The 13,779-nt window shown below is 42.8% G+C and overlaps 1 protein-coding gene across 1 annotated transcript; it reads left to right on the plus strand.

Annotated features, from left to right (window-relative positions):
• Positions 1-560: 560 nt before the first annotated feature.
• LOC126991115 (ketosamine-3-kinase-like) lies at positions 561-11,611 on the plus strand (the record flags this gene model as incomplete). The annotated part of the gene is made up of 3 exons (XM_050849816.1): positions 561-669; positions 2,460-2,614; positions 11,427-11,611. Coding segments are annotated over exons 1-3 (449 nt in total), but the record flags the coding sequence as incomplete, so codon positions are not given.
• Between the last annotated feature and the right edge of the window lie 2,168 nt (positions 11,612-13,779).

Below are 13,779 nucleotides of genomic sequence, written 5' to 3' on the forward strand. Positions count from 1 at the left end.
TCACCCCAACCCAGGTTGATGTTCACTCAGTTCCTGCTTGTTTGGTCTGGTGTATATATATAATTCTCGCGGGCAATAGCTACCATCACAAAGATCAGAAGTAGACAAACTAGAACAGAGCCAGGCAAATTATTGTGCTTCTCTGTATATCTCACTGCGAATGAGTGGTTGACAGCAGCGCGACTAATTTTTGCGAAGAAGTATTTCTCGTACCACCGAGAAGGCCAACCTCCCCGTCCAAACAAGCACTGGACTTACTTTCAGGTAAACCACTTTTCTTGCCATTGCATGGAATTGTCATTGTGTGTTCATGCATTAGGCAAGGTGCCCATACTTCCACTGACACAAACACAGTGGATGCATCCAGGTCACTATCGAACTATTGCCCAAACAGTGGTGATATATCTTCCTCCGGACACTGCAACACAGTATAAGTAAACAAAACTCAGCAATCATGTTCGAGATCAGGCAACAGGACGTACTGCATCCTTCGTCAAGAATAAACTCTGAGGGGTTTTCTTTTCTGTTAAAACCCTTCTGACACCACTTTGGGTGTATACATGACCAAACACTCGCCGCCCCAGTGCTCACCCCTGAGTGGCTTTATCTGGGTAATTGTGGAGAATCACTCCGCGCATCAAAAATACGATATTACGCCTCCATATTATGGTAAAGGGACTAAATACATGTCCCTTAACCACAGGGTTGGCAGTTTAAACCATGGTTTAAACCAATGAAAAACAGTAGTTTAAACCAACTAATAAAACCATTTTTTTCTTTTGTGTGTATCTCTGTTAGTTTCATCAATATTGTGGTTTTAACTATATGTAGGAATTTAATTATGTACAGCAGGGTTGGTGGTTTAAACCAGGGGTGTCAAACTCAAAACCCTTCGAGGGCCAATTCATACTTTGAAGTGCTGTCATGGGGTTAATGAAATTATTAAAATTGGCCTAGAAAAAAGAAAAAAAAAAATCAGTTAAATGGATACCTTAAGTTGCAAACTGAATTTGTGTGAAGTTTAGAACAGGTGTTTGTGTTTTTACTGGAAAAACTTTGATATGCTATTTAGTATTTGTACAGTTACATACGTATTGATGATTTTCATTGGTGCCATATAACAATAAAACCTTTAATCAGCTCTATTAAGCTCGTTTTCATTATCCTGCAGTACAAGGGTCTGTAGTGAGGTAGACTGCACGCTGAGTTGTAAATATGGTGTTAGACCTTACTGAGGTATAAATGACCAGGTAGACCTCATAGTAAAGTAGCACCGGCAGGTTACAGGGTGTGTGTGGTAGTGGTGATTCGCAGTAGCAAAAGGTGTGATAGCAGGGACGGCGTGCAGATGAAGTGTTTGCCAGTGGGGTCAGTTGCTGGTAGATTGACCATGTTTACATGAGCTTTTTCAACATGGTAAGAGGGATACTTTTGTTTTATACATTTGAATTGTATTTTTGGAAGGACATAAAGTAAAATATCCAGTACATATATTGGATCAATTGAAGAATCGCCAGAGTTCCCAGTTGAAGATTTGCCCCACCAACTCTGCTCAACTGAAGAATCGCCCCCCCAACAAAAAATATCGGAAATTATATATTATATTTGGTTTATGCCATTATGCATAATCTTATATTCTATGTATTGCATTATTTATAACTAATAGTTTTATTGTTATGTAAATGTATGCTAAATGGGTTTGAGAATACACAACATATGTGGAGCAATTTATTTTTTGCATTTTTCACATAGGGAATTGAGTGGAAAAAATTAATACACTGATTTTCAAATGCATTGGCAAAAAATCGGTCGCACCACATAAATTCCTGCAGATACGAGTGAAGAAAGTCGATGTTGTTTAAGCCAATTGATCACAGGCAAAGGATCCTCAGTCAGCAGAGGGAGTACGACAGGCTTGAATGTGTCACGGGCCATGTCGAACAATAGACAGAATACATGAACCCAATGGTGCTAAAACTGATCACAAGTTGTGTCAGGTTAGTCAGAAATGTTAGGGTGAGGTTTTGATCCTCTGATGTCAGGTCCACTGGTGAGGTGTTAAGGTAAGGTCAGGTCAACTGCTGAAGTTTTGATCCCCTGATGTCAGGTCTACCGGTGAGGTTTTGGCCACCCGCTGTAGTTCTGTTATCAACTGAAGAATTGCCCCCCCAACTCTGCCCAACTGAAGAATCGCCCCACCAGAGTGGTCTGGGGGGGCATTTGTTCAGTTGATCCCTAATATTTTTTTCTTACCACATGTTTCATACCTCTATGTAAACAAAGTCCTTAAACTTATTCTTATATAAGCAAACTATGTTGACATTACACTATATTCTCTTCCTGAAACTTCCTCAGAGATTTAAGCCATGTGTAGAATATGACGAGATGCACAAATTAATTGGTGTGTCGGAAAAAAAGGTTGTCACTCCCAAATTATCTTACTGGTGTCCCTCTTTCAGTGCAAGGAGGAGCCATGCTTTCTGCCATCAAGGAGGCACTGGGCACCACAGTTTTGGAGGGCACAGGCAGGGGTGGTGGTGGCTGCATCAGTGAGGGTGAAGTGTACCACACAGATACAGGGAAGGTGTTTATAAAGAGGAATTCAAAAGAAAAGGTATGTACTGTTTTTCTGAAGATCTTGAGATGGGACTGAACATTTCATTGATATTCAATTGTTAAAGTAAGGTAAAGCTTGGCCATAAGCAATCAGGATCTCAAAATATGTAGATCTCTTATGATGCTTTACATCCTAACATATGTTGATTTGGGTGGCATAAATTTTGTTTCCTCCAGATTATATTAACATGTTTATTTTCCTATTTTTCAAGGGGAGAGTATAAACTGTGTGCCTCTCCAAGTCCCCATTTACTGTCCATGTCTCACAGCCATAGAGTAAAACAGGGAGCACAAGGGACTTGAAGATCTGGATCTTTTTCCTTCTGCACAGGCATCAACAACACCATGGGCCAGGCCAATCCGCCGTAATACTTCCTTGCAAGACTCACTGCTTCACTACCAAGATACGTGCAACTTTCTGAGATCTCAATGTCCTCACCACATGCATGAGCAGACTGTACTGTTCTGTACTGTGTTTCATCATTGAAACAGTAAAAAATGCAGTGGAAGCAGGACACTCGTTCCCAGACTCAACTCTCAACTGTCGGATGGGAGGAAACGGGGGATTACGTGAACAATATGTAATCCAACTTGTCTTGTTCTGCTCTTCCATGATGTTAGAGTAACACAGACAGCTTAGCTACTCTACATTCATTCATTCATCATTGACGCCTGCTCCTAGGAGCTCCTACCAGGGGATGGCCACGGCAGAAGAGTTTCCATCTCTCTCTATCCAGACACTCCCTCCTTGCCTGCTCAAAGTTTTTCAAGGATCTTTCACCCCTCTCCCCCCTTTTTTTTTTTCAACAAAGGAGACTGCTCAAGGGCACACAAAAAAGAAAACAATAATTTAAAAAAACCCGCTACTACTCGCTGCTCCCCCCCAAAAAATTAAAAGAGGTGGCTGAAAGAAAGGTCAATTTCGGGAGGAGAGGTGTCCTGATACCCTCCTCTTGAAAGAGTTCAAGTTGTAGGCAGGAGGAAATACAGATGAAGGAAGATTGTTCCAGAGTTTACCAGCGTGGGGGATGAAAGAGTGAAGATGCTGGTTAACTCTTGTATAAGGGGTTTGAACAGTATAGGGATGAGCATGAGTAGAAAGTCGTGTGCAGTAGGGCCGTGGGAGGGGGGAGGCATGCAGTTAGCAAGTTCAGAAGAGCAGTCAGCATGGAAATATCGATAAAAGATAGAAAGAGAGGCAACATCGCGGCGGAATTTAAGAGGTAGAAGACTATCAGTAGGAGGAGAGCTGATGAGACAAAGAGCCTTAGACACCACTCTGTCCAGAAGAGCTGTGTGAGTGGAGCCCCCCCCACACGTGAGATGCATACTCCATACGAGGGCAGACAAGGCCCCTGTATATGGATAGCAACTGCACGGGGGAGAAGAACTGGCGGAGATGATACAGAATGCCCAACCTCGAGCAAGCTGATTTAGAGAGACAGGAGATATGAAGTTTCCAGTTGAGATTTTGAGTTAAGGATAGACTGAGGATGTTTAGTGTTAAAGAAGGTGACAGCTGAGTGCTGTTGATGAATAGGGGATAGGTGTTTGGAAGATTGTGTTGAGTTGATAGGTGGAGAAATTGAGTTTTTGAGGCATTGAAGGACACAAGGTTCCTTCTGCCCCAATCGGAAATGATAGCAAGGTCTGAGGTTAAACGTTCTGCAGCCTCCAGTCTGGAGTTGTGTACTTCCTGTTGTGATGGTCTTCTATTGAAAGAAGTTGAATAATGCAGAGTGGAGTCGTCGGCGTATGAATGGACAGGACAAACTCCTGCACCCTATCTCTCCATTTCACTGGAAAGCAGTACGAAACTCGGGGTGATGATGCGCGAAAGTCAGGATGGTAAGAATTTAAGACTAACTGTGAAACTTGAGGATTGCAAAACTCGGATAGCGCGAAACTCGAGAGGGTACTGTATACTACTGAGATATGTGAAACTTTCCGAGATCTCAATGTCCTCGCCACACACATGAACAGACTGTATTATGTCATCTAGCAAGCCTCCAAACACCTGTACCTTGGTCTTGGCCCAGGAGACCTGAAGTCCCAAGGGCTTCACCTCCCTGTGCAGTGCTTAGAGAGCCATCACCAAAATTTCCAGCTACTCCTCCAGGTTTACTGCATCATTGGTTAAAACAAGGTCGATGACCCTAGTATTGCCAATGGATGCTCCGCAATGACTCTGGTCCACAACTCTGCCTAGTGCCCAGTCCATACAAGTGTTGAAAAGCGATGGGGCAAGGACACAGACCTGCCTCTCTCCCACACAGGAATGAAGCTGGACAAGCCCCCCACACACACTTCACAGCACTCTCCGTCCCAGAATACAGGCCAGTCAGCAAACCAGTAGCCCTTGCAGGAATCCCATGGAGTCACAGAAGATCCCAGAGTGCCTTGCAATGCACTGAGTGAAACGTCTTCTTGAGATCGACATAGGCTGTCGAAAGATGGGAGAGAATTACTGAATGAAAACAAATAATGGTGCTGCAAGAGCGAGGTCTTCTGGTACCACATGTAAAACAATTTGTTTGGGTAGGCGGTGGCCGAAGTGGTAGCGTACTGGACCAACATTCGCCGCGTGATGGACGACGCGGGTTCGAATCCTCACGCTACCACTCGGATTTTTCGGTCACTGCTGAGTGGCTTAAAACTACCCATATGCTGTCCTGAAGACCACCCATCAACCCGGACTCTAGAGGAAGCCGTCCAAGCGAATCAAGTACGAGTTCCGGGGGGCAGCATGAGCCAATGCAAGATGGCGCAACTATAAACACTTGCCTGCGCCAGAACGGGCTGGGCCGACCATCAGGCCCCACCTGGAAGAAGCCTTGGGCCGACCATCAGGCCCCACCGGGAAGATGCCTACCGGCGCAATAGGCAACACGTAAAAAAAAAAAAAAAAAAAAAAAAATAGTATATTACCTAACCCAGTAGCTGCGGGGATCATGTTTCTTAACCATTAAAGAGCGGGTGTCGACATTAGTTGACAGCTGGTGCCTGGGCTCAAACCGTGAGTGTCAAGGTATATTTTCAATCAGCGTGCCGTGAAATTTAATTTGTTTATGCTAAAATAAAGTAAGCTTGTCATTTTCTTTCAAACAATGCCTAACCATGCTCCCTTGACTAATTATTGGTCAGTGTATGCCTTGTGCTAGCTTTGAGAAGATGTCCGCTTGACATTCCACCTCTTCTCACCTTCCAGTGAATTACATCCACAGAATGGGGCCCTTTGACCTCACCACCCATTAACCCTTTCCTTGTGCGCGGTGCAGACACGACTGTCCCCTCAGGTGCAGTCGGGCAGCCCATTGGGGGGTCTCTTTTAACCTCTGTATCTCAAAAACTATTTATCACAACTAAAAACCAAAAACACCATTGGAAAGAGGAGATCCAGATCTATAGGAGTCAGTTATGTATGCCTCTCTTGCGAACGTACATGCACGTAGGGGGGGGTTTGAATGTTAACACTTACGTCGGTGCGTGTGGGATGATCAGCCATATTGAGGGAACTGCGGACATCTCTCCTTCAGATTCTGGCAAGGGAGTATTGCCAACTGCAATTTTTACAACTATTTGGTCAAAGAATCAGTCAGGTGATAGGTGCAGCTATGAAAAAATGCTGCTATATTGGACAAAAACATCTACCAGTTTCTCGTCCGTAGATTTGCCACGCTGGGCTGATATGATTTTCCACCAAATTTAGTGAAGAACCCACTCAATTGGCAATCCTGTGTTGTGAGAATTAATGTTGGAACACTTTCATACGCGGGAGATTTGAGTGTGGGTGGAGCTCGCAGTAAGCGTTTAGCACCACCAGCAAATACACCTAACGCTCGCTGCGAGTGTTTAGCGGTGAAAGGGTTAAGAGCATCAGGAAGGCCTGGAAGTTTAGTTTTTTGAGTGTGTTTCACATAAATTGTATAAAAGTTATGCTTTTTATTACTAAATCATAGAAGGAAAGTCTACTAGGGGTGGAAAACTGTTTATAATAATCTGTTTTCAGTGATCCTACTTTAATATTCCGTACTCGCTCTGCCAATGGTCAGATAGTCTTCAATGTAACATCAAAAGTGTATGTACTTTGCAATGACACTTCATTCAGTCACGCGAGTTAAGTAGGAGTGAAGGTATGAAAGGTTGAAGTGAGATATGTTTTTACCTGAATATTCCCATGTGGAAGGACATGTATGACAAAACAAGCCCACTCTTTAAGGGTTAAAGGCCCCTCTAACTGAGAAAAATAAGAAAAAAATCATCACTTATGCAAACCATTTCGTAGTATTTACCGTTTACCACTGATGAGGTTTCAGGCCCTGCTCCACTGCTGGTGCAGCGCTCTGCGAGGGCCGTCAACAATTATAAAGTTTGCCGCAATAATAATCCTAGATGCATTTATTCTCAAACATCGTAGTGAGTGAGTGAGTCTTAATTGATTTCATGAATAGTATCATAAATATCCATTGGTTCAGTTTTCATGTCTGATATTTTCGTTATAGTATCAATTAAATATCCAATGATTATTTCCAACTCACATTTATCTCTGAGTACAAACACTAATCAATAGCCATGTATATTCCCCATTCTAATTTTAACTTGTCGTCATTCTTGTGAATCGGCTCTCTCACTGTCGGGTTGCACCTCAGAATGTAGTGCATTGTACTGCCAGCTGCAGGCTCACTAAAAGTCAGCTCAGTCTTATTCTCAACACCCTCAATTGTGTGTAAGAACTCATTGTGGTTTAAGATGGTCTTGTTTATTTTTTCCTTGGTCTCCTCTTTATGCACATTGCATTTCTTTGGTTTCATCTTTCCAACACTCCTGGTTCAATTTGCTCAACAGACTCCAGTTTTTGAGCAGCCTCACCCCTTGTGTTCTCATTATCAACGTTCATGACAATATTGACATGACAATATCATTCAATGCCTGGGAGACTTCATCCATCATATCTGTTGCCTTATTTTCCTGGGTAGAAGCTTTCACAACTAAGAGATTCTTCTTCACTTTCCTGCCTCTCTTCGCCACCTCAGCCCAGCTAGATTCAGAAGCATGTCAACAACTCATCCCAGCTCCTCATGCACATTCTCAGCCCTTGATTCAACCTTATCCTTAACCCGGTAGCAGCGGGGATCATGTTTATTAATGGTCCCCCCAAGTGAGAAAAATGAGAAAAAATCACCCCTCACACAAACCATTTCATAATATATAATAACCATAAATTCCCCCAGGGAGGACTCCCCTTCTGGCTGCCGATTTGAGAGATGTCCTGATAACTCCTTGAACCTCCTTCTTATCAATTTCTGTAACATTCGCGGTCTTCGTTCTAATTTTCATTCTGTGGAACACCATCTCTCCTCCTCTAAACCTCACCTTCTCTTCCTCACTGAAACACAGGTTGCTGAGGCTACTGACAGCAATCTCTTCTCTGTTCCCTCCTACTATCTCTATCCTAACTTTCAATCCAAAGCTGGATGTTGCGCCTACGTGCGCAACGACATCACTTGCTCCCGTGCCCACGAGCTTGACTCTTCTGAATTTTCCACCATCTGGCTAAGACTTCATTGTCATTCTATTACTAAATACATCTGTGCTGTTTATCTCTCACCTAACTCTACTAACTATGTTTTGTTTTTTTTACAACAAAGGAGACAGCTCAAGGGCACAAAAAAAAAAACAATAATAAAAAAAGGCCCGCTACTCGCTGCTCCCAAAAAAGAATTAAAAGAGGTAGCCGAAAAAAGGTCAATTTTGGGAGGAGAGGTGTCCTGATACCCTCCTCTTGAAAGAGTTCAAGTCGTAGGAAGGAGGAAATACAGATGAAGGAAGATTGTTCCAGAGTTTACCAGCATGAGGGATGAAAAACTGAAGATGCTGGTTAACTCTTGCATAAGGGGTTCGGACAGTATAGGGATGAGCATGAGTAGAAAGTTGTTTGCAGCGGGGCCGCGGGAGGGGGGGAGGCATGCAGTTAGCAAGTTCAGAAGAGCAGTCAGCGTGGAAATATCGAGAGAAGATAGAAAGAGAGACAACATCATGGCGGAATTTAAGAGGTAGAAAACTATCAGTAGGAGGAGGAGAGCTGATGACACGAAGAATTTTAGACTCCACTCTGTCCAGAAAGGCTGTGTGAGTGGAGCCCCCCCACACGTGAGATGCATAATCCATATGAGGGCGGACAAGGCTCCTGTATATGGATAGCAACTGCGCGGGGGAGAAGAACTGGCGGAGATGATACAGAACGCCCAACCTCGAGGAGGCTGATTTAGCGAGAGAAGAGACGTGAAGTTTCCAGTTGAGATTTTGAGTTAAGGATAGACCGAGGATGTTCAGTGTTGAAGATGGTGATAGCTGAGTGTTGTCGAAGAATGGGGGATAGGTGTTTGGAAGATTGTGTCAAGTTGATAGGTGGAGAAACTGAGTTTTTGAGGCATTGAAGGACACAAGGTTCCTTCTGGCCCAGTTGGAAATGATAGCAAGGTCTGAGGTTAAGCGTTCTGCAGTCTCCAGTCTGGAGTCGTGTACTTCCTGTTGGGATGGCCTTCTGTTGAAAGAAGTTGAATAATGCAGAGTGGAGTCGTCGACATATGAGTGGACAGGACAGTTTGTTATGGAAAGAAGATCATTGATGAATAACAGGAAGAGAGTGGGTGATAGGACAGAGCCCTGTGGAACACCACGGTTATTCATCAATGATCTTCTTTCCATAACAAACTGTCCTGTCCACTCATACGCCGACGACTCCACTCTGCATCTTCTACCTCTTAAATACTGTCGCGATGTTGCCTCTCTTTCTATCTTTTATCGATATTTCCACGCTGACTGCTCTTCTGAACTTGATAACTGCATGCCTCCCCAACTCCTGCGGCCCCGCTGCACACGACATTCTACTCATGCTCATCCCTATACTGTCCAAACCCCTTATGCAATAGTTAACCAGCATCTTCACTCTTTCATCCCTCACGCTGGTAAACTCTGGAACAATCTTCCTTCATCGGTATTTCCTCCAGCTTACAACCTCAACTTTTTCAAGAGGAGGGTATCAGGACACCTCTCCTCCCGAAATTGACCTTTCTTTCGGTCGCCTCATTTGATTCTTTTTTTAGGAGCAGCGAGTAGCGTTTTTTTTTTATTGTTTCCTTTTTGTGTGCCCTTGAGCTGTCTCCATTGTTGTAAAAAAAAAGAAAAAAAAAATATATATATATATATATATATATATATATATATATATATATATATATATATATATATATATATATATAGATATATATATATATATATATATATATATACAAGCATTTGTAAGCAGATTATGTACCATCTATTTTTGGGTGTTTGAATCATAGCACAAATTTGTCCTGTCACTGCTACCGGGTTAAGCACAGATACAGGTAACTCTCGATTTACGTGAGTATTGTGTCTTTGAAGAGGTCGCGTAAATCAAAAACAACGTAAATCAAACAAGAGGTAGGTTTCTATCGAAAAATAAATATTCACTTCATTCAGTGGAGAGAGAGAGAGAGAGAGAGAGAGAGAGAGAGAGAGAGAATATCTATATCACCGAGATATCCACTGAGGCACTCAGTCTCAGCCTCACTCGTGTGAGAAAGTAATGAGGGACACCATGAGCGACTGGCTAGTATTGGTAGCGGTACCAAACAGTCTGGTACCGGTACCGTACTGTATAGCTGGGTCCGTTAGAACCTGTACCGGTACCGGTACCTGCCCACCCCCATTGCGGGGCAGCATGGGTACTGTATTGTTGTTCGAGTGGCGTGCGGGAAGAACTGAGCTCAGCTGTGTGGCCGCGGCGCCGTGTGAGTCCAGTTGCATGAGACACCTGGTGGTCACTCCATGAAATATCGTGTATAAGTGAAAAAATGTGTTAATTAAACATTTATTTTGATTTTGGACCCCGCGTTATTTAAAAAACGCTTAAACCAAAATCGTATAAATCGAGAGTTACCTGTATTTCTTTAGATAATTCTTGCTTGAATTCATCCAATTTTTCCACAATGCTGATAGCCAGAGATGCTTTATGAAGGCATGGGGTGCATATCCAATTTATTTTGGGTATATTATCCTGCTTGATCCCAGTCAAATTAGCACACTTCACATGACACCACCTAGGACACAAACAGCATCCAATCCACTTCTCACCTGAGAATTCCCTACAAACATAACACAAATCCCTCAGTCCCTTGGCCCTGACAGCCATATCAAAACTTTCTGTGAGGAGCTAGATGCAACACACATGTCCTCAGCACCACAACCACTCACTCACTCAATGCATTTGTGATCAGTTTATGCATCATCGGTTTTGGGGGTTTACATCATGGCAAAAATTTAGCCCCATTGCAGTGAACAGAAAATTACAAAATAATGGCTCAAATTTCAACCTTTCAGCCATAAAAGGAGCATAGTCTCCCAGGTTGGGAGACATGGACGCAGGTTTTGCTCCACCTTGACCGCATCCCAGCCCTCATTTAAGAGTGGTGCTACTGTAGTGATTGACTGGAGTCTCCAAATGCAAATTTACCAAATCTAAAGATGCCAAATGAGAGACATTAATTACTGTTTGTGTAAATGTGTTTAAAAAAGATACAATGTTGGACTGATGCATAATACATAATGACTGAACTTCCGAAAACTGTGCTGATGAGAATGTAGATTTATAGGTAAGTTTGTTCATGTTATCGAAAATTCTAAATTTGCATGTTAGTATACAGGGGAGCCCCTCTACATAGTGTTTTCATTGTGAGAAGCGTACAGTAAACTGTTTCTGTCTAATGTTAAAACTTCATGGACAGGCACGGGAGATGTTTGATGGAGAATATGCAAGCTTGAAGGCGATCAAGGATACAAACACTGTGCGCGCTCCTACTCCACACCTGGTGTTGGATAACCCAGCGGGGGGAGCCGTGTTGGTCATGGAGTACCTGGATATGCACTCGCTGAGTAGCAAGGCAGGCCAGCTTGGAATGCATCTTGCCAGGTGAGGAAGACTCCTCCTCCTTCACCTCCTCCTCCTCCTCCTCCTCCTCCTCCTCCTCCTCCCCCCTCCTCCTTCGTCATTTTGCCTTGAGCTTGGACTAGTGCCACATTCTTACTCCCTGTTCTGTGCTCATTGCCTGATCTACCCTCTTTGTTTTCTTGGCTGCCTCCCTGTCTGTGTGTATTTACCTAGTTGTATTTACCTAGTTGTATTTACCTAGTTGTAATTTTACAGGGCCTGGGCTTACGCTCGTGTGGTCCCGTCTCCATATCTATAATTATCCAACTTTTCCTTGAAGCTCTGCACACTCCTCGCCGATAATATTTCTTCACTTAGTCTGTTCTGTTGTTGTTTGATTGTAAAAGCACCATAACTATGCAGTTGAAATTTTTTTTTTTTAGAAAAGAGGAAACAAAAAAGCCCAGTGGCTCTTCAAATAGTGTTTGACAGGAGTCCAAAACAGAGAGGCCATAGTCATTTTGGAAAGGTGTTGTAATACTCCTCTCTTGAAAAAGTTTACTTCATAGGCAGGCTTGGGAAGTGTTTGTATTTACCTGGTTGTATTTACCTAGTTGTAGTTTTACAGGGCCTGGGCTTACGCTCGTGTGGTCCCGTCTCCATATCTGTATTTGTACAACTTTTCCTTAAAGCTTTGCACACTCTTCGCCAATACATCCTCAAATATAGTCTGTTCCAACCCTGTATATTTCTTTTCAGGAAGCTTTATTTCTTTATGTCTCTCAGGCATCTTCCTTTCCTCAATTTTTTACTGTGTCCTCTTGTGCTCCTGGTGTTTATTCCTTCTTTTAGTAGTAACTCCTCGTTATCTACTTCTTACATTTTGCTCAATAATTTATAAATTTGTATTAGGTCTCCCCTTTCTCTTCTTTGTTCTAGTGTTGGTAGGCCCATTTCCTTCAATCTTTCTTCATATGTCAATCCCTCCAGCTCTGGAGCCATTTTTGTTGCCATCCTTTGTATTCTTTCTAGTTTTTTTATGTGTTTCTTCTTATGGGGATTCACCACACCTCTGCATATTCCAATTTTGGTGAAATCATAGTGGTTATTAATTTTTTCATCATATCCTTATCCATGTGGTGGAATGCTAATCCTATATTTCTCACCATACTTTACGTATCACCGAATATCCGATTAACATGACTCTCAGGCTGTAGATTATCTTCTATTGTCACTCCCAGATCTCTCTCTCCTTGAACTTTCTTTAATATTTCTCCATCTCCCATTTTATATGTCCCTTTTGGTCTCCCTTCACTCTTTCCCATTTCCATTACATGACATTTCTTCACATTGAATTCCATCTCCCATTTAACACTTTCCATACGGTGACGCCGACGTTGGCATCATGAAGCGCCAGTGGCATATACGACGACGCCTACGTTGGTTTCATAATTACATTTTGTTTTAGTTGTTGCCGAGTGATCCCGTATTCTTTTCTGGCTGTGCCTAGGAACTCCGTATATTGCCTTTGAGTTCCTATTTTGCTCTACCGCAGAAAATGCCTCAAGCCTGCTTATTTTATGGTAAACTATTTTTTTTTCTCTCTCTCTCTCTCTCTCTCTCTCTCTCTCTCTCTCTCTCTCTCTCTCTCTCTCTCTCTCTCTCTCTCTCTCTCTCTCTCTCTCTCTCTCTCTCTCTCTCTCTCTCTCTCTCTCTCTCTCTCTCTCTCTCTCTCTCTCTCTCTCTCTCTCTCTCTCTCTCTCTCTCTCTCTCTCTCTCTCTCTCTCTCTCTCTCTCTCTCTCTCTCTCTCTCTCTCAGTTGTTGTTCAATTACTTCTTTGAGGACTACATTTGCTTTTTCATTTTCAAACTTCCATGTCTTTATTTCCCACAACACTTCCTCTCTAAACCTTTGTTCCTTTTTGCTCACTATCCTTTTCAGATTCTCATTTTCCTTTCTTGCCACTTCATGATTTTCAGATTTTGCCAATTTCTCCTTCAGCTTTCACTTTCTTGAATCAGTTGTTTCTCCTTGTCCTCCAACTCTGCATCTCATGCTTTGAGGTCTCTCTGAGATTCTCTGCTCTGTAGTTCCTCTTTGTCCCTGCTCTTAACTATTCCAATCCACTTGTCTAGTTTCCTTTCCGTGGCAACATTCTTATATATATGACTCCTTGCTAGCAAATCCAGAAGAAACAGGCTAATACCTT

This window comes from Eriocheir sinensis, unplaced genomic scaffold (assembly GCF_024679095.1).
Source record: "Eriocheir sinensis breed Jianghai 21 unplaced genomic scaffold, ASM2467909v1 Scaffold241, whole genome shotgun sequence".
NCBI classification, from domain to species: domain Eukaryota; kingdom Metazoa; phylum Arthropoda; class Malacostraca; order Decapoda; family Varunidae; genus Eriocheir; species Eriocheir sinensis.